This window comes from Danio aesculapii, chromosome 14 (genome assembly GCF_903798145.1).
Source record: "Danio aesculapii chromosome 14, fDanAes4.1, whole genome shotgun sequence".
NCBI classification, from domain to species: domain Eukaryota; kingdom Metazoa; phylum Chordata; class Actinopteri; order Cypriniformes; family Danionidae; genus Danio; species Danio aesculapii.
This window is the reverse complement of record NC_079448.1, coordinates 5,813,099-5,839,262: the sequence shown is the minus strand read 5'-3', so window position 1 is coordinate 5,839,262 and position 26,164 is coordinate 5,813,099. Positions and strand designations below refer to the sequence as shown.

The 26,164-nt window shown below is 35.7% G+C and overlaps 1 protein-coding gene across 1 annotated transcript in view; it reads left to right on the top strand.

Annotated features, from left to right (window-relative positions):
- The window catches only part of LOC130240897 (gamma-aminobutyric acid receptor subunit alpha-2), a 152,583-nt gene extending 129,492 nt beyond the window's left edge, over window positions 1-23,091 (top strand). Inside the window, exons 9-10 of the mRNA XM_056472558.1 lie at window positions 5,006-5,208; window positions 22,385-23,091. Coding sequence (XP_056328533.1) covers window positions 5,006-5,208; window positions 22,385-22,690 — 509 coding nt within the window. The 3' untranslated portion in view covers window positions 22,691-23,091. The remainder of the gene's footprint in view (window positions 1-5,005; window positions 5,209-22,384) is intronic.
- The last annotated feature ends 3,073 nt before the right edge of the window (window positions 23,092-26,164 follow it).

Genomic DNA, 26,164 nt, shown 5'->3' with positions numbered 1-26,164 from the left:
TTTTACAGTAGCAGTGTCCTATCACAATTTCATTTTACAGGATAATAGTCTTACCGCGACTTATTTTTATGGTAAAATGCCCTTTAACACATTTAAATTTTACAGTATGGTAATTTTTACACTGGTTTTACTGTAATATACAGTATTTACATTTTACTCTAGCAGTACAAAACCTTGATTTTTAGTATTTACTATCGAATTCCAAACAGGTGACTATTTTTTTTCATCAACTGTCTCATTTTTGTCTTCAACTACAGTAGCAGTATTTGATTACTTTAATTCTGATAGAATATTGCAAATTCCTAATATACAGTAAGCTACTGTAAAAGTTTTAGAATGACCACCAATGCAGTGCATATTACAGTAGTGAATTGTAAAGAACGTATGTGGTATATTACTGGGCATTTTTCAGTTAAGAACTGTAAACTTGTGGCAAAGTCTAATATGCCCTTTTAAAGTAACTTACTTGTAAATGTGTTTTACAGTAGCAGAGGCTTACCGCAATGTAATTTTTTTGTAGTAAAATAGATTTACCGCAACTTCTTTTTATGGTAAAATACCCTTTAACACATTTTAATTGTACCGCAGGACAATTTTTATACTAGTTTTACTGTAATTCATTTACATTTTACACTAGCAGTACAAAACCTTTAATTTTAGTATTTACTATTGAATTTAATACATTCAAACAAATAACTAAATTTTCATCAACTACAGTAGCAGTACTTGATTAGTTTGATTACAGTAAAATATTGCCAATTCCTAATATGCAGTAAGTTACTGTAAAAGTCTTAAAATGACCTACAATGCAGGACATATTACAGTAGTGACCTGTAAAGAATGTATGTGGTAGTTTACTGGGCATTCTGCAGTAAATAACTGTAAAATTGCAGCAAAGTCTAACAGTGTACAGACTGAACAAATATTCTTTGTATGATATTCGCCATTCATTTTCATCGTCTTTATGGCTTGCGACTGATGTATTGTTTAGTCTTGGTGGACTGGACGGATTGTCAAACCTGCCGCTGCTGTCAGGGCTCGGCCCACCTGGGATTGAACAGCGAAGAGTTTGACGGAGATGGAAATTAATTGGAGGCATTTGTTTACGTGTATGGCCGTGATGGGAGTCCCCAGGCTCTCCGTCTGTCATCCAGATCCGTCAGCGCAGACCTGGACGAGGCAGGAGTCAGTGTTTCCATCCATTTTAATACGCTTTATTGCTTCAGAAACAAGGGTTATAGTGGCCAAGAGGATTATATTGAAAGACTTGGAAATATACTGTTTGCCCATGTTTTCAGAGATGGCGAAAGAAGATAACCTCTGTATTACAGATAGGGACAATACGATTTAATGAAACAAAGTGTCTTAAAAAGTTGTCTGAGTCTGGGGTCCCAGTATTTACAATATATTAAGCATTAATATCATTTGTAATAGTAGCCAGGCCTTCCTCATCTTTTGTCTTTGTTTTGTATTTTTTTGTGTTTGTTTTTGTGTTGTGTTGTTTTTTTTTTACATTTGTATTTGGGTTGTTGCGTTTTTGTGATTGTGTTTGTTTTTATTTGTATTTGTTTTTGATTTTGTTTTGTATTTGTTTTGTTTTGTGTTTGCCTTGCATGTTTTCGGTTATGTTTTTTTTTTGTTTTTTTGTTTGTTTGTTTTGTTTTGTGTTTTTTTGCGTTTTGTTTGTTTTGATTTTTTATTTTTTGTTTTGTATTTTTTGTTTGTTTGTTTGCTTGTTTGTTTTATGTTTCGTTTGTTTCGTTTTGTGTTTTTTTTTTGCATTTTGTTTGTTTTGCTTTTTTATTTTTAGTTTTGTTTTTTGTTTGTTTGTTTTGTGTTTTTTGTTTGTTTTTGTGTTTTTTTGTTTGTTTTGTGTGGTGTGTTGTGTTGTGTTTTGTGTTGTATTTTGTTTTGCATTTTTGTTTAGTTAGTTTTGTGTTTTGTTTTGCTTTGTTGTTTTTTGTTTTGATTGTTTTGTTATTTATGTTTTGTTTTGTGTTTTTTTGTTTTGTTATCTGTGTTTTGTTTTGATTTTTGGTGTTTGCTTTGCTTTTGTTTTGTTTTTGTGTTTTAATTTGATTTGTTTTGTTATTTGTGTTTTGTTTCGTTTTGTTTAGATTTTTGGTGTTTTGTTTTGTGGGTTTTTTTTGTTTTGTTTTGTTTTGTCATTTCTTAATTCATTAATTTCATTATTTATCATATCATACATGTAAATGTAAATGTAGCACTTTCTCTCAAACCCCTGATATGTAAGCTATCATTTTCTGCAATAACAGAAGTTGTATTTTTATTTATTTATTTATTTATTTATTTATTTACTTTTTGTCATTTTTATGATCTTATCTCGGAAATAGATTATGTGACTTTAGCTGGGGTTTCACAGAAAGGGTTACTTATATATAATTTATTTATTTATATATTTATCTTTGAATAGATTCACCTAATGTTAGAACTGAGACCTGGGTATTGAGCTCTCAATTTCATTTAAATTGTTGTGTTTGAAGAAGGCTGTCATCTTTTGACATTATTACTCTCAAAAACAAAATTATTCAAGCTCTTCATTGTAATCCAGAAGGCTTTTTCCAAAAAAACTTTCTTTGTGCAGTAAATAGAGCAGATTTCTTAGAAGGGGGCAGAAATACACAAGAATGAGTACGATTTAGGCATTTGAAGGCCAAAGGGTTGTTGTGTTTTTGGATGATTATGGAAAGAATGTGGTTCACCACAGATATAAGAGCAGGGCTTTCAGAGTTATTGAAGGTGAAGTATGCCATTTTTTGGGTTGTTAAAATGCTTTCTCCTGTGATATTTTCCCCTTTTTTTTTCAACGATTAGCAGGCCTCAGTCCCACATGTTTGATCTTTAAAAATATGTTTTTTTATTTGTTTGTTTATTCAGCATTTGATTTATGACATTTATTACAGTATTTTATTATTTGTTCATTTTATTTTATTTCATATTTGCAACAAATGACAGATCTAGGGTACGGTTGTTAACGTTTTTGGCTAAAAAGTTTTTAAAGTAGCTTTAAAACATTTGATTGATTTATTTATTTATGTTTGTTTGTTTGTTTGTTTGTTTATTGAAATAGTTTTTTACCAGTTTGTTTGTTTTGTTTAGACTTTTTATGTCCTTCTAAAATAAATTTAGTTTATTTTTTGTTTAGTTTATTTGTGTTTACACGTTTAAAGTCTGGATGCATTCAAATGATAAAGTAAAATTATATTTTGGCAAACACAAATTAAATAGAAAGTCCACGAAAATTCTGAACTTTGTTTGTTTGTTTGTTTGTTTGTTTGTTTGTTTGTTTGTTTGTTTGTTTGTTTGTTTGTTGAAATAGATTTTATAAGTTTGTTTGTCTTGTTTAGACATTTTATGTCCATTCAAAATTTAATTTTACTTTAGGTTTTGTTTATTTTAAATTTAGCGTAGCTTATTTTTTATTTATTTTGGTTTATTTAAGTTTAGTGTAGCTTATTTTTAATTTAGTTCAGTTTATTTTCAAATAACTATTTAACTATTTAAAATGTTTAGTTTATTTTTAGTTTTTTAGTTTTTATTTTATTGTAGTTGTTTTTTTATTTTATTTGAGGTTCTTAGTTTAGTTTATTTTTATTTCTTTTATTTTAGTTTAGTATTACTTTTTTTTTTGTTTAGTTTAGTTTAGTTTAGTTAACTATAATTGTATAACTATATAAACAGTTGAAGTCAGAATTATTAGCCCCCTGAATTATTAGCCCCCCTGTTTATTTTTCCCCAATTTCTGTTTAACAGAGAGAAGATTTTTTCAGCACATTTCTAAACATAATAACATAATAACATAACATAATAACTCATTTCTAATAACTGATTTATTTTATCTTTGTCATGATGACAGTAAATAATATTTTACTAGATATTGTTGAAGACACTTCTATACAGCTTAAAGTGGCATTTAAAGGCTTAACTAGGTTAATTAGGTTAACTAGGCAGGTTATGGTAATTAGGCAAGTTATTGTACAATAATGGTTTGTTCTGTAGAATATTGAAAAAATATATAGCTTAAAGGGGCTAATAATTTTGACCTTAAAATGACCTTAAAAGCTGCTTTTATTCTAGCCGAAATAAAACTAATAAGACATTTTCAGAAGAAAGAAATATTATCAGACATACTGTGAAAATGTACTTGCTCTGCTAAACATCATTTGGGAAATATAAAAAAAGGGGGACTAATAAATCCAAGTGGTGCTCACTGCAGAGCCACTTGGGCAAAGCTGAGCTCCGGCAAGGGGGAGCTTGAGCTCTAACTCCTCCTTCCTTGCACTACTTCTACGAGTGCTGTCACTGTCATTGTTCATTGGGGTTAGGGGTTATAGGAGGAGGAGCTCAAGCTCAAGCTCCCCCTCGCTGGAGCTCAAGTGGCTCTGCAGCGAGCAGTGTCTCAATAATTCTGACTTCAACTGTGTGTGTGTGTGTGTGTGTGTGTGTGTGTGTGTGTGTGGGTGTGTGTGTGTGTGTGTGTGTGTGTGTGTGTGTGTGTTATATTTATTATAAAATATACAGGGTGATTCAAAAAGAACAACTTTGAAAATCTGTATTTAATCAAAGAAACATGATGGAACCTTTGGTAATTAATCAATGTGAAGAGTACTTAACAAACTTCCTTAGAGCTTTGTTAAATCAACGACAGAAAGAGCTTAGCTCTCCTTTTCTTCTTTGCAGACTTCTCGATTTCAAAGTTGTGGAATTTTTTAAAGTATATTATTAGTTTTAAAATGATCCATCATTTGTTTTGGTTTTTCACATTTATTTTTGTCAGAACTCGGTCTTACCTTCTCTCTTCAAACATTAGCTAAACACGTTTAATTTTACCACTCCGTTACTATGGGTATAGTTTCGTTTCATTTAATTTGAGTTTAGTTTATTTGCAGTATCTGAGTCCTGCTGCATTCACATGATAATGAATTGCATTTTGTATTATTTACAGTACAGTAATGTGCATTGTTGTTGTGTGTGTTCCTCTTAGGCGTGACCACTGTACTGACCATGACCACTCTGAGCATCAGCGCCCGTAACTCTCTACCCAAAGTAGCCTACGCCACCGCCATGGACTGGTTCATCGCTGTGTGTTATGCCTTCGTCTTCTCGGCCCTGATCGAGTTCGCCACAGTCAACTACTTCACCAAGCGTGGCTGGGCTTGGGATGGCAAAAGCGTGGTCAACGACAAGGTAATGATCATTAATCATCGCCCAGCAGGCCTGTGTGCTGTTGGGTTCGGTGTTGTATGGATTGACGTGTTGACAGAGCGTTAGATCTTTGAGTGATGTGACATCTCCAGGGACAAGTAAAGTGACTGATGGGAAATTCAAGCCTGGGCTTGGAGCTTGTTAGGTTGATGACATCTTCATAAGGAGAGAAAACAAACAAACAGGCACAATGCAGGCACAATGCGCATTAATAATACAAAAAACAGTCAAACAGCCAATCAGACAACACAGCAAACAGCCAATCGCATGACACATAAGAGAATCAGTTTGATTCAGTTCTCATGAGAGTCAGCGCAATTCTCATCTTTGATGAAGATTAAGAGATATCATTATCAAAATTATAATTAATTTAATTACATTTACAAGGCAGAAATAAACACTGTTGTTGCAGTGAATAATTAAGAAGGCAACTTAAAGCTTTATGCAATTCAATCATTTATTTTAATAATGTTGGTTCACAAACAGCCTGTAAGTCATTTTAAAAGTTTTATACAGTATAATAAAGCTATTTTATATATAAATAGTTCAAAGTAAATGTTCATTTACTGATATTACAGTGCATCATTGTTGCAAATTTATAAAAAATAAAAAAGCTGAAAAGTCACATATTCAGAAGTATTCACAGCATTTGCCGTGAAGCTCTAAATTGAGCTCAGCTACATTCTGTTTCCACTGATCATTCTTGAGAAGTTTCAGTAGCTTCATTGGAGTTCACCTGTGATAAATTCAGTTGATTGGACATGATTTGAAAAGGCAAACACCTGTCTATATAAGGTCCCAGGGTTGGCAGTCCATGTCAAAGCACAAACCAAGCATGAAGACAAAGGAACTGTCTGTAGACCTCCGAGACAGGATTGTCTTGAGGCACAAGGCTGAGGAAGGTTACAGAAAGTTCCAATGACCACAGTGGCCTCCATTATTCGAAAGTGGAAGATGTTTGGAACCACCAGGACTCTTCCTAGAGCTGGCCGACCATCTAAGCTGAGTGATCGGAGGAGAAGGGTCTTAGTCAGAGAGGTGATCAATAATGTGATGGTCACTCTGTCTGAGCTCCAGAGTTCTTTTGGGGAGAGAGGAGAACCTTACAGAAGCACAACCATCTGTGCAGCAATCTACCAATCAGGCCTGTATGGTAGAGTGGCCAGACAGAAGCCACTCCCCGCCTGGAATTTGTCAAAAGGCACCTGAAGGACTCTCAAACCATAGGAAACAATTCTCTGATGAGACTAAAATTGAACTCTTTGGAGTGAATGCCAGGCGTTACGTTTGGAGAAAACCAGGCACCGCTTATCACCAGGCTAATACCATCCCTACAGTGAAGCATGGTGGTGGCAGCATCATGCTGTGGGGATGTTTTTCAGCAGCAAGAACTGGAAGACTAGTCAGGATAGAGGGAGAGATGAATGCAGCAGACCTCAATCCTATTGTTCATCCCTGGAGAGATCTGAAAATGGCTGTACACCATCGCTTCCCATCCAAACTGATAGAGCTTGAGAGGTACTGCAAAGAAGAGTGGGCAAAAATTCCCAAAGACAGGTGTGCCAAGCTTGTGCCATCATATTCTAAAAAGACTTGAGGCTGTAATTGCTGCCAAAGGTGCATAAACATAGTATTGAGCAAAGGCTGTGAATACTTCTGTACATGTGATTTTTCAGCTTTTTTATTTTTAAGAAATTTGCAACAATTTCAAAAACTCTTTTTTCACATTGTCATTATGGGGTACTGTGTGTAGAATTATGAGGAAATAAATGAATTTAATCCATTTTGGAACAAGGCTATAACATAAAAAATGTGGAAAGAGTGAAGCGCTATCAATACTTTCCTGATGCACTGTACCTGATGATTTAAACGTGTTTGAATATTTAACATAAAGTATAAATAATTATAATTCATAATATAAACAAATCATTTGCAGCTCAAAAATGCTTTTAGTGTAAACTAAACTGTAAACTGAGGCTTTACTGCATCAGACATGCATTACTTTCTTCATAGCTGATTGGGTTTGTGATCATTAACCCAGAATAAAACCTGCTCCAGAACAGGTTATGCTGAGTTCAGACTGCACAATTTTCACAATGTTTATAAAATAACCACAATACCCTGAAATTAAAAACAGTAAAATAACAGGTTATGGATGAGAGCTACTCACTGATAAGAATAAGCAGCTTTAGAAAAATAAATAAATTGCAGTCCAATAAGATAAAATATTTATTTTCATTCATTCATTCATTTTATTTTCTGCTTAGTCCCTTTATTAATCCGGGGTCACCACAGCGGAATGAACCGCCAACTTATTCAGCACGTTTTTACGCAGCGGATGCCCTTTCAGTCGCAACCCATCTCTGGGAAACATCCACACACACTCATTCACACTCATACACTACGGACAATTTAGCCTACCCAATTCACCTGTACCGCATGTCTTTGGACTGTGGGGGAAACCGGAGCACCCGGAGGAAACCCACACGAACGCAGGGAGAACATGCAAACTCCACACAGATACGCCAACTGACCCAGCCGAGGCTCGAAGCAGCGACCTTCTTGCTGTGAGGCGACAGCACTACCTACTGCACCACTGCGTCGCCTAAATATTTTATTTAGCAAAATAAAAAAAAATCTATAAATTTTGGACAGAATTTAGTGTAAAATGCAAGACATTATTTATAAAGACAGACAGGTCCACAGAATTATTTCTAGAGTGTATAAACATGAATGGCAGCTGAAGTTTACAATACTACATGCTGAACGCTGAGATTTTGCGTGATGGGATGGTCTAGTTAGCTCTAGCTAACTACCTATTCTCACTCACTATCATTCAATTTAGTCCCTGATTTATCAGGGGACCACAGTGGAATGAACCACCCTATATTCCAGCATATGTTCTACAAAGCGGATACTCTTCCAGCTGCAACCCAGTACTGGGAAACACCGATACACACTCCCATTCACACACACACACACACACATATACACGACTACTCACATACACAGCATGTCTTTGGACTGTGGTTGAAACAGGTACTTTTTACTTGTGTACATTTTTGAGGCCGTACGCCTTCACTTTTAATTAATTTCAAAAGTATAGTCAGTACTTCAACTTTTACCAGAGTCGTTTTAAACATGAGTATCTGTACTTCTACTTAAGTAAAGGATTTGTGTACTTTTGCCATCTCTGCCGATGTTATTTTCAATCAGAACACATTTCACACGACATTATTTTAAATCGCAGACAGCTCCAGATAGTTAGCATGCTAAATATCTAATGGGTGTCAGGTGCTTCGTCTCAAATGGCACACTATGCACTATGTACTTATGGACTTACACACTCAACAGCACAGTATATGTATGTAGTGTTGTCCCAAATGGAACACTAATGGTTTTTTACTAAGCGGAAATTCAAACCGTTTCCCTGATGACGTTTGGCGGTTGCCAAATCAGTGAAATAAATGACCAAACTATTAAATAATATCTGCCATGAGTATAACCGCATTCACCATCGGGAGGCGCTATAATCACTCTCGTAGGAGAATTTTGCTTTCACCATCCAAAATAAATCAAGTTATCCAACATGTGCTCCCGATAGCTCCGCCCCTTCCGCTACGTGAGCAAAGCTGAGGTCGTTGAGTGCGTGAAGTGTCCATCATTACACACTTCATTTTACCGGCTGAATGAGTGCATCATCTGGGTAATTAAAGTGCACTTACTATTTATACCTACACTATTTATACTACAAAATGGCATAGAATAGTGCATAAGTATGCGATTTAGGACGCAGCTCGGGACTCATTGGCGATTCTCTCAGGTCGCGCGTGTTTGATAATTCACATTGTGTGATTGTTACATCGCCATGTGATTGTCTCATCACACTTTACATTTGTGAAGTAGACAGGGGTTGATTTTATACGCTGAGCATCTTTAAGCTCTCACTTTATCGTGTCCTTATCTATAATGTAATTTCTTCTCCAGCAGTTAGTTCACTGACGTCCTGACTGACAGAATCAGCCGCTGTCTATGATACACGCAAAGCTCTCTTTATATCTGCTGCAGGTCAGGAGGAGATAAAGCACAGATTAGTCCATTATGATCTTATCATGGAGCACTGCGCTTTTCACTCACGTCCTGCTCACTTGAGCTGAGGAAAAAGTGCAGGAGGTCAGATTACACTGAGGGTTCATCTGGATCCAATTAGCACAGATTCATTAGCATTTACTCAGTATCTGGATTGAGGGGTGGAAACATGTGGCTTTTATGGTTTATAGAGAAAATGTAGAATAGTGTTTGCCTATTCAGCAATGGGCAGCTAATAATGCTAATAATACATTGGTCAAAATAAATGATTTCGGAGTGCACTACAAAGGGAGCTAAATTGTCTGAAGTTTGATAAAACTGAACTGTAAAAAACTTAGCTCTAGAGGAGTAGTTGCAACCGCATAAGCAGTTTGCGAATTTTCGTTGAAATGATGGATTCGGGAAATGGCAAATCGCTGAACTATAATTGCGAAGATGGAATTTGCAACCTTAGTTGGCTAACGATGGTTTTTAGAAACCCACCCCAGATCAGTAACTCCGATGACCCCGGCAATGTCGGCCTACTTACAGTTTCACTCTTCAGATATTTTTAAATTCACCACACAGTTCTGTTTATGTCTGTACTCACTGAAGGAGAAGGACTTCATGCGCATGCTCACTGCATTCTTCTAGGATTTAAGTGTATCCTCTGTTTCGGTCTGTGTCTGTTTACAGCAGCACATATAGTTGTGATGCATGTATTTCAAATTTTTAACTAGAGATGTTCTAATACCTTTAGTCCGTTCCCAATAGGATACAATACAACCTGATATGATACGATACAGTACGATATGATATATGACTTGATATATGATATGATATGATATAATACAATGATATTATATGATACAATACGATATGATATGATAATTGATACTATATGATACTACATTATGTTGTATGATATGTTGTACATATGATATGATATGATATGATATGATATGATACGATACGATACGATATGATATAAAGGGACTAAGCCGAAAAGAAAATGAATGAATGAATGAATGATATGATATGATATGATATGATATATGATATGATATATGATATGATATGATATGATATGATATGATATGATATGATATCGATATGATATCATATGATACGAAATGATACGAAACGAAATGATATGATATGATACAATATGATATGATACGATATATGGTATATGATATGATATGATATGATATGATATGATATGATATGATATGATATGATATGATATAAAGGGACTAAGCCGAAAAGAAAATGAATAAATGAATGAATGATATGATATGATATGATATGATATGATATGATACGAAATGATACGAAATGATACGAAATGATATGATACAATATATGATACGATATATGGTATATGATATGATATGATATGATATGATATGATATGATATGATATGATATGATATGATATGATATGATATGATATGATACGATACGAAACGACATGATACAATATGATATGATACGATATATGTTATATGATATGGTATGATATGATATATGATATGATATATGATATATGATATGATACGATACGATACAATATGATATGATACGAAACGATATGATATGATACAATATGATATGATACGATATATGGTATATGATATGATATGATATGATAATTGATTCTACATGATACTATATTATATGATATGATATATGATATGATAGGATACGATATATAATATGATACAATTTTAAATGACAGTATATGATATATGATATGTAAAATGATATGTTATGAAATAAAATGATATGAAATAATACAATATGATATGATACCATATGATAAGATATATGATATGATATGATACGAAATGATGCGATAAGATATGATATGATACGATATATGATAAGATATGATACCAATACTGATACCTGGGCTCAGTTTTCAAGCCAATATTGAGTACTTATCCGATACCTGAGTGTGTATTTGTATATACAACTACTAGTATTGATTTAATTATTACATCTAATTATTTTATGGTGTGCTTCCGGTGTGTCCCTTAATGCAACATGAACAAACACATTAATTGAAATATGAAGTAATTTTATTATTAGACATACATTTAACAGTTATATTATTTGCTGTTGTACACTAAATACTTCAAATGCAGCCAAAAATCTAACAGTCTAAATTAAAAACTATAACTGTATAAAAAATAAACCTAGGATTCTATATTTACATGTTATGTAGTTAGCATTGTGTTCTTTCTAGGTGTTGTTATGGGGTTGCTCAGGGATTCTAGATGGTATTATGTGTCGCAAACATAGGTTTGTTTTCCATCCACATTTCATCACATCCTCACAATCAAATCTGCAGTCTTATTCTCATTATCTGAGACTGATTAATATCAGTTTCCCTAAGCCTCTCTTCCTGCCCTAGTCAGAATCAGTAGCACAAGATCATTGCTTATTCATGAGCCTTCAAATATTTTTCCACAAACCACATTTCTTTTCCCCACTAAAGGTCAGTAAGCCAATCAGAAATGACAGCCAGAAGAACCGCTATGTTTATGCAGATTTGGGCACCGTCTTCCCCTGTCACAGTCACAAAAAGTAGACCTACATTTTTTGGTTTCAATTATTTTATTTTTATGTCTGAAGCACTGGAAATGTATCTAATAAATCATTACAGTCTTCTTGATATTGTTAAAGTTATGTTTTCTCTTCAAATATTAATATATACATGTATATATTTTATTTAAATTATATAAAATTCATATACAAATTTAAAAATAAGTAAATAACTCATTGCAAATAATTACTGTACATTACTGTAATCCAAAAAGTCTTGTTTTTAAGTTTAACTGCATAGCATAAGTGTGATTTTAAAAGTATTTTCAATGGCCTTCAATTAATTTACACCGAAAAATAAATGTATTGTTTTATTAACATTTGAATACATTTGATTGTGAGTTGGTCTACTTCCCAAAAACACTCCTCTGTATTATAGCTCACATGTTTATTCCGAATCTGCTGCATAAATTTCCTTAACCGACATATTAATAAATTATTTAAGCATGAAATTGGCTCTGTGGGATTTGAATTTGTCATTTCATTTGTTTCACTGACGGCTACGCTCGCAATATGTTCTCACAATGTCAGTGTTCGTTTTAACATGCACAGCTAAACAAAGCATGCAGCCGGGATGATTTTAGATGCTATCCAATCTTGTATTAAACTCTGACATGTCTCCCAGCCCAAACAGAGCCTTCTGTGATTTGATTCAAGGCATCCAAGTGACTACTGAGTGTCAAGCTGTCAAACTCTTTTCCAACGATCATACGCTGTTGTAGTCATACACTGGTTTTCTCTTCATTTTCATCCAAATTTCAGTTTTATTGAGTTGATGGTGTAGCAAACTCCCTTCTTTAAGTAACCAGTCCAGTTACCAAGCTTCTAAGGAGTTGCTTTGTGGTTGCCAACATGATCCAGGTTTTGTTTTAGATTTGTGAATTAGTTCTAGGTGTTGCTAGGGTGTTATGTGGTTGACAAACAAACCAACAACAACAACAAATAAGAGTTGTAGGTTTTGTTTTGGGACTGCAAATGTGTTCTAAGGTCACTAAGGTGTTGATATGAAGTTGCTAATCTGTTTTAGGTTTTGTTTTGGGATTTTGAATTAGTTCTAGGTGTTGCTAGGGTGTTATGTGGTTGACAAACAAACCAACAACAACAACAAATAAGAGTTGTAGGTTTTGTTTTGGGACTGCAAATGTGTTCTAAGGTCCCTAAGGTGTTGATATAATGTTGCTAATCTGTTTTAGGTTTTGTTTTGGGATTTTGAATTAGTTCTAGGTGTTGCTGGGGTTGTGATGTGTGGTTGACAAACAAAACAACTACAAAACAACAACAAAAAAGAGTTGTAGGTTTTGTTTTGGGACTGCAAATGTGTTCTAAGGTCACTAAGGTGTTGATATAATGTTGCTAATCTGTTTTAGGTTTTGCTTTGGGATTTTGAATTAGTTCTAGGTGTTGCTGGGGTGTGATGTGTGGTTGACAAACAACACAACTACAAAACAACAGAAACAACAACAAATAAGAGTTGTAGGTTTTGTTTTGGGACTGCGAAATGATGTTCTTAGAGTCACTAAGGTGTTGATATAATGTTGCTAATCATGTTTTAGGTTTTGTTTTGGGTTTTGAATTAGTTCTAGGTGTTGCTGGGGTGTGATGTGTGGTTGACAAACAAAAACAACAACAGAACACAAAACAACAACAAATAAGGAGTTGTAGGTTTTGTTTTGGACTGCGAATGAGTTCTCAGTGTCACTATGGTGTTGATATGAAGTTGCCAACATGTTTTAGGGTTTTGTTTTGGGTTTGTAAATTAGTTCTAGGTGTTGCCTAGGGTGTTGATTGTGTGGTTGACAACAACCAACAACAGAACAACAACAACAAATTAGTGTTGTAGGTTTTATTTTGGGACTCCTAATGAGTTTTCAGTGTCATTAAGAAGTTGCTATGTGGTTGCCAACCTGTTTTAGGTTTTTGTTTTTGTATTGCGAATTAGTTCTAGGTGTTGCTAGGGTGTTGCTATGTGGTTGCTAAACAAAACAACAACAACAATATCAAAAGAGTTGTAGGTTTTGTTCTAGGACTACGAATGAATTCTCAGTGTAACTTGGATGTTGCTTTGTGGTTGCCAAACAACAACAACAAAAACAACAACAAAAGAGTTCTAGGTTTTGTTTTGGGACTGCTAGTGAGTTTTCAGCGTTACTAAGGTGTTGATATGTTGTTGTCAACATGTTTTAGGTATTGTTTTGCTATTGTAATCGAGTTTTGGGAGTCGCTATGTTGTTGCCAACATGTTTTAAGTTTTTGCTTTGGGTTTGTGAATTAGTTCTAGGTGTTGCTAGGGTGTTGTTATGTGGTTGCCAAACAAAACAACAACAACAAATAAGAATTGAAGGTTATGTTTTGGGACTGGGAATGAGTTTTCATTGTCGCTATGTGACTGCCAACAATTATTAGGTTTTGTTTTGGGATTGTGAACAAGTTCTAGGAGTTACTATGGTGTTTCTATGTGGTTTCCAAACAGTTCTTGGATAAATTTTTAGATTGTAAATGTGTTAAAGGTGTTGCTAGGCTTTTCCAGTGTGGTTGACAACATATAGTAGGTTGTTTTGGGATTGTGAATGAGCATTGGGTGTTGCAAGGGTGTTGCTATGTGGTTGCCAAGATGTTCTAGATGTTACTATGATGTTGCTATGTGGCTGCCAAACAGTTATAGGGTTTGTTTTTGGATTGTGAATGACATCTAGGTGCTGCTAAGCTGATCCAATGTGATTGACAACATGTTGTAGGTTTTGCTTTGGGTTTGTGAATTAGTTCTAGGTGTTGCTAATGTGTTTCAATGTGGATGCCAAAATGCAGGTTTTACTTTGGAACTGCGAATGAGTTCTCAGTGTAACTAGGGTGTTGCTATGTAATTGCCAACAAAAAATAACAACAAAAAAAGTTGTAGGATTTGTTTTATAACTGCTAATGAGTTATCAATGTAACTAGGGAGTTGCTATACGGTTGCCAAACAAAACATTAACAAAAAATTGTTGTAGGTTTTGTTTTATGACTGCTTATTTTCAGTGTCACTAAGGTGTTGATATGAGGTTGCCAACATGTTCTAGGATTTGCTTTGGGTTTGTGAATCAGTTCTAGGTGTTTCTAGGCTATTGCTAATGTTTTGCAATGCTGTCGCCAACATGTTGATTTAGAATTGCGAATGAGTTCTCAGTGTAACTAGGCTCTTGTTGCCAAAAAAAGCAACAACAACAAAGAAAGAGTTGTAGGTTTTGTTTTGGGACTGCTAATGAGTTTTCGGTGTCACCAAGGTGTTGATATGAGGTTGCCAACCTGCTTTAGGTTTTGTTTTGGGATTGTGATAAAATTTTGGGAGTTGCTATGTGGTTGCGAACATGTTATAGGATTTGTTTTGGGTTTGTGAAGTAGTTCTAGGGTGTTGCTATGGTGTTGCTAATGCTTTGCAATGATGTCGCCAATATAGGCTGTGTCCAAAACCGCCTACTGCTCAATAGGTACTGCATTTTAATTTTAATCATACTACTCGGCCGTAAGAAAAGTACGTCCTATACAGTATGAATGTGAGCAGTATGAATGGAATCCGGACGTACTACATCTGCAGATTTCTCATGGTTACGTGACCTACGTTATGTAGTCTATCATGTGTGTCAGTTGCGTTGCTTCACTCCCATTCATGAATTCTCTCACTGGGCTTCATGGGATGGTGCAGCATGCATGGGATGCACACTTCAGAAACTTGCTGATAGTAAGTCATCCGAGTACTTCTCGCATACTGATTTTCGATTTCTATGAATTCAGCCATACTACTCGGCTTGCATACTGATTTTAGCATACTATATAGTATGGAAGTATGCGGTTTCGGATGCAGCGGTGTTGTTGTTTTGTTGTTTTGCGAATGAGTTCTCAGTGTAACTGGGGTGTTGTTGCCAAACAAAAATAGCAACAACAAAAAAGTTGTGGGTTTTTTTAGGGGGACTGCTAATGAGTTTCCCGTGTCACTAAGGTTGATATGAGGTTGCCAACATGTTCTAGGTTTTGTTTTGGGATTCAGATTATTATATATTAAGGAAACATATTGTTAACCAGGTTACGGATTTTTACCGTAGCATTTTTACAGTTTTTACCATTGAAATCACAGCCATTTTTTGCAGTGTAGGCTTTGTTTTGGATTTGTGTTAGTTGTTAACATGTCCAACGTTTTGGTTTCGGATTGCTAACAAGTTCTATGTGTTTCTCGGGTGTTATTATGGTGTTGCTAACATGTTCCAGGTGTTGCTAGGGGGTTGCTAATGAGTTTCTAGGTGTTTCTAAGGTGTTACTGTTACCAAGCTGTCAAACCCCTTTCCATTATATTGTTATAATTAATAAAGTTGTATAATGTTTTTATTAAGGCTTGCTTCTCATCTTCATCTCATTTTCAGTCGTGTTTGAGCTGACGGTGCAGCAAACGCCCCTCTCTTAGTAACCATTCTGCATTTAGACTGATGCCGCACTAGTTCCTGTCACTCTCTTTAATTACCGCAGCGCTGCTTGCAGGGGAGCATTCATCAGATGAGATAGGCTGGAGGTCTGTCTGTGGTGTTTTGAAGCATCAGGAATGAATGCAGGACCTGTGGGCATGTGTCGAAAACCCAGCGGTCATCAAAACACCTGCGCGAGTCTGTTCTGCTTCACCGCTGTATCCCTCAGGACTGGAGTTTACCTTTGATGTCAACATGAAATAACATTTATAACCCAATATTATAAATATTTCATTTAAAGTCATGTTACACGTCACAATACCAGATCTATACTCCTTGTGTCACACACTAGATTATCCTCATGTTATCACTGTTAGTAACCCCAGTGATTATATCCGTCCCATTGTTACCGGTTGCTGCTAGAAGGGATACAGCTCCAGCCGGAAGTTCATTCACTCATTCATTCATTCATTTTCTTTTCGGCTTAGTCCCTTTATTAATCCAGGTCACAACCGCGGAATGAACCGCCAACTTATCCAGCACATGTTTTACGCAGCGGATGCCCTTTCAGCTGCAACCCATTATGGGGAAACAGCCGGAAGTTAACATGAATTATTTAAATTATTTATTTAATTACCCATCACATTGTGTTTTATTGACATCTACCCCTACCCCAATCCTAAGCCTACCCCTCACAGTAATGTAAAAATCTTAACCATTGTTGTCAAAAATGCTAACGGAGAGAGAAATATGTTATTAACAAGGTTGTTATAGTTAACGAAAACGAACGAAAAAACTAAAACTAGAACTGAAAATACATTTTCATTTTAATTTCATTTAAAAAACGAGAGTTATTTAAAAGACTAGAACTAATTAAAACTCCATTGTATACATACAAAGCTAACTTAAACTAAAATTATAGTAAAAACATGCTTCATTTTAGTCTTTGTAAATGTATTTAATACATAAGCCTTTTAGAAGTAAATCTATTTACTTCGTGATGCCAGTTTTACGCCAGGTGTTTGAGCCGTATGGCACCTCGGAATCCTGCTGCCATTGGATCAAGCCGGTCCTCCTACAGTCAGCCCTCGCTGTTGCTCCCGCAATAAAAACAACGACTGGACATAACTGCAGCCCGGTGACACATTAAATATGACCCGAGCAGACACTTAAAAGTATTCATTTAACACATTTGTGTCCAATAATGGGTTTTATTTCCATATTAGTGATCCTGATCGCGAACGAATCATTCTTTTCACCGGATCCACCAAGTGCTGGTTACTGGTTAAACTAGTTTGCCAAATCGAACTGAATCATTTGAAACGATTTGAGTTATTCAGTTATTAGATCAGTACACAGAGATCGGATTTGACATTTGAGAACGGGTGAACTCATAATAATGCGTATGTGTGATTCAGTGAACCGAACACAAACAGTACATGACGGCCTGCTTTGACTGAACTAAACTTGAACAACTGCAGCGCAGGTAAACCGAGGGATCTGGTGAAACGTACGTTTATTTCACAGAAAAAAATAACAGAAAATCATAATGGAATTTAAAAAAGTGAATCAAGCTTCAGTTGGATTGCAAAAATGAATTTTAAAGGGCACCTAGGTTACCCCTTTTTTCAGATTTAATACAAGTCTTTTGTGTCCCCAGAATGTGTCTGTAAAGTTTGAGCTCAAAACACCCATCAGATTATATAGTATAGCAGTCTGAAGTTTATGTATTATAGCTGGTAAAACCTTGTTGCTGTTTTTTTGCTGTTTTGGGCTTTTAAGGCTAGTCCTCCCCGCCCACCGTTCCCACGTGCCTGTCAGCATGCCTCAATCGCGGCCCTCGGCTGCCTCAGGAAGCAGATCTCACGTAACATTTGTGAGAAATACTACAGTAAGAACTTTACTAATTAGTATTTGATGCATTTTTTTGTGGAGTTGCAACCACGAGTCACACACAATGTTGTTACAAAGCTAACACAAAACGAACAAAGCGAAGACATGTTAATGGGCACCTGTCAATCAATATTGGTGGGCGGGGAGACCGCACTCCTACATCAAGTTGCGGTCGATCTGAAAACCGCTCTAATTGGTCCACCGTTTTTATGTTGTTAAATTTGAAAAAAAGGACTGAGTGTGTTTATATCACCCCAATATGACTATCTATACACTATACCTACATATATGTCTGTCCAAACAGCTTTAAAGGTAGATTTTTTACCATAGGTGCCCTTTAAGAAACTTTTTAGATCATGGTGATGTTTTAACTGGCTAAAATAATGATGGCTGACTACATGTTTTTGATATGTTGAGCCCAAACATGGGAGAATTGTCACAAACAATCCGGTTTACGGAAAAGATCTGAACTTTCCATCACTACTGTGTATTTAACCCCAGAAGAACCCTTGCACACATATTGAACTGTACTTAGGCCTGCTATCTTGTGTGTTGTTGTATTTGAATTTGAGGATGGGTGTTCATGTGACCTCTGAATACAGATTTTATTATTACGTTATTTTACAATATTCTGATGATTTTCTGAGTCTTGCACCTAACAAATATTCTAATTTATAAAAAAACTAAAACTGAGACAGAAACTAATAAAACTAAACTAAAACTAAGCAATTTCAAATATAGAAACTAATAAAAACTAGTAAATCTGCCTCCATAACTAATTAAAACGAACTAAATTTGAAAACAAAAAGTCAAAACGAAATAAAAACTGAAACTAATGAAAAATCCAAGCCTATTATAACCTTGGTTATTAATGACTGTTTGTGGTGTGTGGGATCGTGTTGTTTTTCTCTTTGAGAGTGGCTCAGACGATTTCCCCGCTGCTGTTATGACAAGAACTTATTGAATCATGAATCTTCGTCCCTGTTCTTTATCATGAGCCTGCTCATCCTCGACACCTCCAGTTGTCCCATCAACTCCTCATCATAATACCGCTCATGTTTTACAACTCGTGTGGGTTTATCTGGCAAGCGGATGATGTATAACACACACACAGGCTGCATTCCCACAGTGCTTGTGACTGACGACCATATTTGAGGCTTACATATTTTTATTATTTTTTTAAACAAGTCTATACAGTAAGTAGAACGAAGTAGACGGAATACTGACAGTGTAGATGATGGTCATTCCATGGTGGTAGACATTCAAGGTTATAATATTTTTGGACAATAGGACAACAAGGTTATAATAGTTTTGGATTTTTCATTAGTTTTAGTTTGTATTTCATTTTGACTTTTTGTTTTTAAATTCAACTCATTTTAATCAGTTTTTAGAGGCAGATTTACTAGTTTTTATTAGTTTTTATATCTGGCAATTGCTTAGTTTTAGTTTCGTTTTCATTAGTTTCAGTATTAGTTTTTTTTTCTAAATAAGGATATTTGTTAGGTGCAAGATTCAAAATCATCAGAATAAATATAATAAAAACTCAACCATACACTTTTGAAACATGTATTCAGAGGACACATGACCACGATCATCTACCACCATCATCTTTCCATCCTCAAATTCAAATACAACAGCCCACAAGATAGCAGACCAAAGTAAAATATACGTGCAAGGCTGCTTCTGGGGTTAGATACACAGTAGTGATGGGAAGTTCAGATCTTTAACCGGATCCTGATCGTTTGTGACAGTCCTCCCTTGTTTGAGCTCAACATACCAAAAATATGTAGACAGCAATCTTAATTTTGGTCAGTTAAAACATCTCCATGATCTGGAAAGTGTCTTACAAATATGTTTTGCAACCCAACTGAAGCATCATTTACTTATTTAAATTCTGTTACAGTTTTCTGTTATGAAATAAACGTTTTTTGGCCAAATCCTCTCATTTAAGCCCTCGGTTTAGTTCAGTCACAGCAAGCTGTCATGTTTGTGTTCGGTTCATTGAATCACTTCTCAAATCTGATCTCAGTATACTGTTCTAATAATTGAATAACTCAGTATATATTGGTTTATTTCGAGTCAGAGGGGGTATTAGGCATGTTAAAAAGTAAGTAGTTTGTGGAAAAGTGCCTACTGGAGATGCGAATCATTTCAAATGATTCAGTTTGATTTGGTGAACTAGTTCATCAAGTTCACTTAGAAGATCAGGTTAACAAGAATGATTTGTTCGTGATCGCGATCACTAATACAGAAATAAAACCCATTATTGGGCACAAATGTGTTAAAATAATTATTTTAAGTCTCTGTGTTTAATGCTGTCACCGTGCTGCCATCATGTCCACTCGTTGGATGAGTGAGGATGACTGGAGGAGGACCGGCTTAATCTGGCCAATGGCATCACAGACTTTGAAGTGTTGTAAGTTACGGGTCAAACACCTGGCAGCGCGAAGTAAATAGATTTACTTCTAAAAGGCATACAGTAGGTTTATGTATTAAATACATTTACAAAGACGAAAGCGAAGGACGTTAGTTAGTCGACGTTCAGTTAGTTTTGTATGTGCAAAATACAGTTTTTTAAAAAACTCTCGTTTTTATTTTTACTTCAGTTAACGAAAATTATTTTAAGTGAAGTTTCACAAACTAATTTCGAGAAGAGCATGTGATATGATTGACTACAGCTGATCCTCATTGCTAGCCTATCAGATCATTCTAAAACTACTATAAATATCCTGCCTGAACTTCATTCCTTATCTTCGTTTTTGATAACTTTTGATAACCTTCCCTTCTCCCTCCTCCTCTTTCATGATCGGGAAACACGGTGGCTCAGCGGTTAGCACTGCTGCCTCGCACTAAGAAGGCCACAGGTTCAAGTTCTAATTGAGCCAGTCGGCACTCCCTACGTGGAGTTTGCATGTTCTCCCTGTGTTTGCATGGGTTTTTTCCGGGTCCTCTGGTTTCCTCCCACAGTCTAAAAACATGTACATAAGTGAATCGTAATACAGTCACAAGCACTTAACACATACATAGCAAAAGGGGGCAATCGAGAAACTCCTGATCTCGTATCCCTCCTAATGCTCATTGACCAGGCGGGAACCTTGGGCTCATCTATCTCCGAGCTCAGGGTTCTCTCCCGGGACAGCATGCCAAACCTGCTATCATAGTCGAGCATTATCTAAGTGTCAACTCTTCAAATGTCAGTTTTCGTTTTTTTATTCGTTTTCATTAACTATAATACCATGAAACAGATGTTTTAGTTTTAGCTTTAGTTTTAGCAAATTCACTTGGCTTTATTCTGCGTCCTTGAAGGGGCTACAGATTGCAGATGTTGACTTTGATGCATGTTGATGTATATTTTTGTATTCTTGTATACTACATTTATTATTGCAATATTAGTATTATTAGCATTGCATATTCACAAGTAAGTAGTTTTCTTCAAATTCCTGATTACTGATTATTATGTACAGTATAGTAAATAAAGGCTTGTGCACACTGGGACGTTTTTTGTTCAAACTTAAGCCGCAGTCACACTGCACTTTTTTTCATCCCATAGACTTCCATTCATATGCATGCAAATGCAACAGACCGGAAATGCAAGTTCGTGCTACTTGTTTGACAGTTGCAAAGTTCAAGCTTGCTGAATCGGCCTGCAAAATCGCATCATGTGACTCTGTGAGACCAGTTGAAGAGCAAAGCATGACCTTTCTGTACAGAAATTTAAAATATGAACTAATTACTCGCTTTTGTTTCTAATCATCTTGTTTAATCGCAAAAAATCTGAACAACAATAGTTTTCTATGGCTATTAATATTCATTTTCAATTAGAAAAGGCAGAGGGTTGCTGAAGAACTACTGAGAGATTTCAGCTGCAGTCTGGGCTTTCCATGTCTTTCTACGCTTCCCTTTCTTCATGTGTTCAATACTTTTTCCTGCGTCATTTCATTTTATTACACATAACTTCATTTGTAAACTAATTAGTTTTGTTTCCTTTACATACTGTATATGAATTTCCTTAGTTTTTACCAACATCCGGTGAAAATTTCAAGTCAACAGTTCCTTTAGAAATGTGTTTTTTGAGAAAAATGATGACAGGTTCAATACTTATTTCCCCACTGTATCTTTTCAAAAGTGACAAACTCCTACTCATTTTCCACCCACAGAAAAAGGAGAAAGCTTCAGTCATCAAGAAAAACAATGCCTACGCCGTGGCAGTGGCGAATTACGCGCCGAACATCACGAAGGACACCGTTCTCCCCACCATCGCCAAGGGGAGCATGGCCGAACAAGGGAAGACCAAAGTGGACGGCAAACCGGCTGAGGCCAAGAAAACCTTCAACAGCGTGAGTAAAATCGACCGCATGTCCCGCATCATGTTCCCGGTGCTCTTCGGCTCATTCAACCTGGTTTACTGGGCCACGTATTTGAACAGAGAACCCGTGATCAAAGACATGGTGCCGTCCCATTAAACGGTTCGCCACGGGTTCCACTAAGCAGGACTAAAGACTAGGAAAAAAAAACACCCAGGGACTCTGAATATAATCACGCTCCGACGCTCTTTCCCATCTGCTCCAGACAGACGTGTCATGGATTGTTGCAAGATGCCTTTCTATCTCTCTCTATCTCTCGTCACTCTTTTCTACCGCTTTTTCAGCAGTGCTTTTGAAATGACATTTGCCTTTGTACATATGTACGTAGTGAAACTGGCGTGTTTGGTTTTGACGTGTTTCGAATCTGACTTTGGACCTCTCTCTGTGATATAGATTTATCCGGTTATAGTCATTTATAGGTAACAGTTTACAATCAGTGCATTTACTAACACGAACAAACAACGAACAATACATTTATTACAGTATTTGTTCACGTTAGTTAATGAAAATAAAATCGTTCCTTGTTAATTCATGTTAACTCTAAACTAATGTTAACAAGCATGATGATTTTAGTAATGCTGAAATATGATTCATAAATGTATTGTTCGTTATTAGTTCATGTTAGTACTAAAGAAACCTTATTGTAAAGTGTGACCTATTTATTTTATTTATTGATCTATTTATTTGGTTGTAACGGTGCTTGTTTTGAAGTAGCCTATTATTTATTTATTTATTTATTTATTTATTTATTTATTTATTTATTTAGATAAGACCAAGCTCTTTTGTGCTTGTGGTCTGATGTTTTGTGCTGGGCCCATACACAAAAAAGGGAAGAAGAAAAAAAAAACAAGAACTGTTTACACATTTTGCCGTGTCTTTACTGTGTGTGAATTCATTTTCTTCTGTCAAGCAAGGAATGTTCCTTAAACAGCATTTTGGATGATGACATGAAAATGTCAGAAAAGTTTTGGCTCCGTTTACTGTCAGTTTTTTGACTCCTCTCCTGCATCCCTTTATAAATGTCTCCAATGCAGCAGCATATATTAGGGTGGTGTGGGAAGTTCAAAACCAAGTTTAACCAACTTTAAAGCCAAGAAAACTTTTTAACTGCATTTAATTATTTTGAAAAAATATATACATTTTAAAAGTAATAATTATATATATAGATATATGGAAATTATTCAGACCCCTTAATTTTTTCACTCTTTGTTATATTGCAGCCATTTGCAAAAATCATTTATGTTCATTTTTTTCCTCATTAATGTACACACAGCATCTCATATTGACAGAAAAATACAGAATTGTTGACATTTTTGGATTTATTTAAAAAGAAAAACTGAAATATCACATGGTCCTATTTATTCGGACCCTTTGCTCAGTATTTAGTAGAAGATCTAATACAGCCATGAGTCTTTTTGGTTTTTCACACCTGGAATAGAGGATCCTCTGGCATTCCTACTTGCAGATCCTCTCCAGTTCTGTCAGGTTGGCTGGTAAACGTTGGACAGCCATTTTTAGGTCTCTCCAGAGATGCTCAATTGGGTTTAAGTCAGGGCTCTGGCTGGGCCATTCAAGAACAGTCATGGAGTTGTTATGAAGCCAACCTTTGCTGTGACATATTTAACTCAGGTGCTGTCCATTTCTTCTGATTATCCTTGAAGCTGCAGTCACACTGGACTTTTCTGCCCATAGACTTCCATTTATATGCACGTGAATACGTCAGACCGGAAACACAAGTTTGTGCATCGAGTTTCACGAAATCGCATCACTTGACTGTGTGAGACCAATCGAGGATCAAAACATGACCTCTCTGGACAGAAATTTGAAACATGGACCAATTGCTCACTTTTTTAAATGTCTAATCAGCTTATTTAATCCCGCCCCTTTTCGCAGCGCCGTACGACAGAATTTCGCAAGCTCAAACTCTAGTGTGACCGCAGCTTGAGATGGATCTACACCTTCCTTTGGATCCAGCTGTGTTTGATTATACTGATTGGACTTGACTAAGAAAGCCACACACCTGTCTAAATAAGACCTTACAACTCACATGTCAGAGCAAATAAGAATCATGAGGTCAAAGGAACTGCCTGAAGAGCTCAGAGATAGAATTCGGGCAAGGCACAGATCTGGCCGAGGTTACAAAAACAATTCTGCCACACTTAAGGTGGCAAATGGAAGATGTTTGGGATGACCAGAACCCCTCCTAGAGGGTTACTTTACATTCTGATTTTCATTCCATAAAGCTTGTTGCTTCATGATTGTTCGTAAATGCACTGTTCACTAGTCATTCTTAATTTATTAGTTAAAAATGCATTTAATAACTGCAGGTTGAGCTTCCCGCACACCCTTTGAATCCAAGGTGAAGTGTGTCCTTTTTTGCTGTTCAAATATTGTATTATTTAGTTTTAATTTGAAAAAATGTAAACACTGTGGCTTTGTGATATTTTCAGAAGTTTAAGCAAGTGGTTTTCAGCCGATGGTGGACAGAGGGTGCACTGTTCCACACAATTCATTCATGTTGCCCCAACACAAATCAATTACGTTTACAAATTTAAGTGGACTGAACATAAAACAATGAAGTTGTCCCAAAAAAAAAACTCAAGAATTGTGTTGTTTCAGCTCATTTTACATACAGTTGAGGTCAGAATTTTTAGCCCTTCTGAATATTTTTCCACCAATTTCTGTTTAACGGAAAGATTGTTTCAACACATTTCTAAACATAATAGTTTTAATAACTCATTTCTAATTACTGATTTATTTTATCTTTGCCATGATGACAGTACATAATATTTGACTAGATATTTTTCGAGACACTTCTATTCAGCTTAAAGTTACATTTAAATGCTTAACTAGGTTAATTAGGCAAGTTAGGGTAAAAGGTTTTTTTTTTATTTAAAACTGGTTTCATTCTAGCTGAAATAAAACAAATAAGACTTTCTCCGACAGAAAAAAAAATTATAGGAAATACAGTTAAAATTTCTTTGTTGCATTAAATATCACCTGAGAAATATTTGAAAAAGAATAAATATTTCACAAGAGGGCAAATAATTTTGACTTCAACTGTAAGTAGTGTGAAGATGAACTAGTTTGAGTGTGTGTGGAAACAATCTGGCAACGCTAATGTTGCAGAAAAGACACACTTCATCTTTCATGCTGGATTTATGGAAATTAGGGAACATGTTCTTTTAAAATGAAAAGAAACATAATTCAGTAATTTCTTAATTTTGCCACTGTGCTTTCCTCGTATCGAACTCTTACAGACCATTTTTTGGACCAAAAGACCGAAGTGCTTCAATGACCGCATGTTTACTACAATTGTTTACCCTCCAAACGAAGCTTAATATTCAACACAGGCTCATTTGGATTACGTACCCCTGTATACATTTCTGGAGAGTGCCGAATACGTCCCAGGAGGTGTTTTATTTTTCAGTTTTTGTTTTCGCGAATCCACCAGAGGTTACTGTGTACGCTTTTTCAGATATCAAATTTCTCTTGTGAGTGTCATTAGTGCCTGATCTACTCACGTAAATCGACCAGAGGGAGATGTCAATTTACTGACTGACCAACTGACCG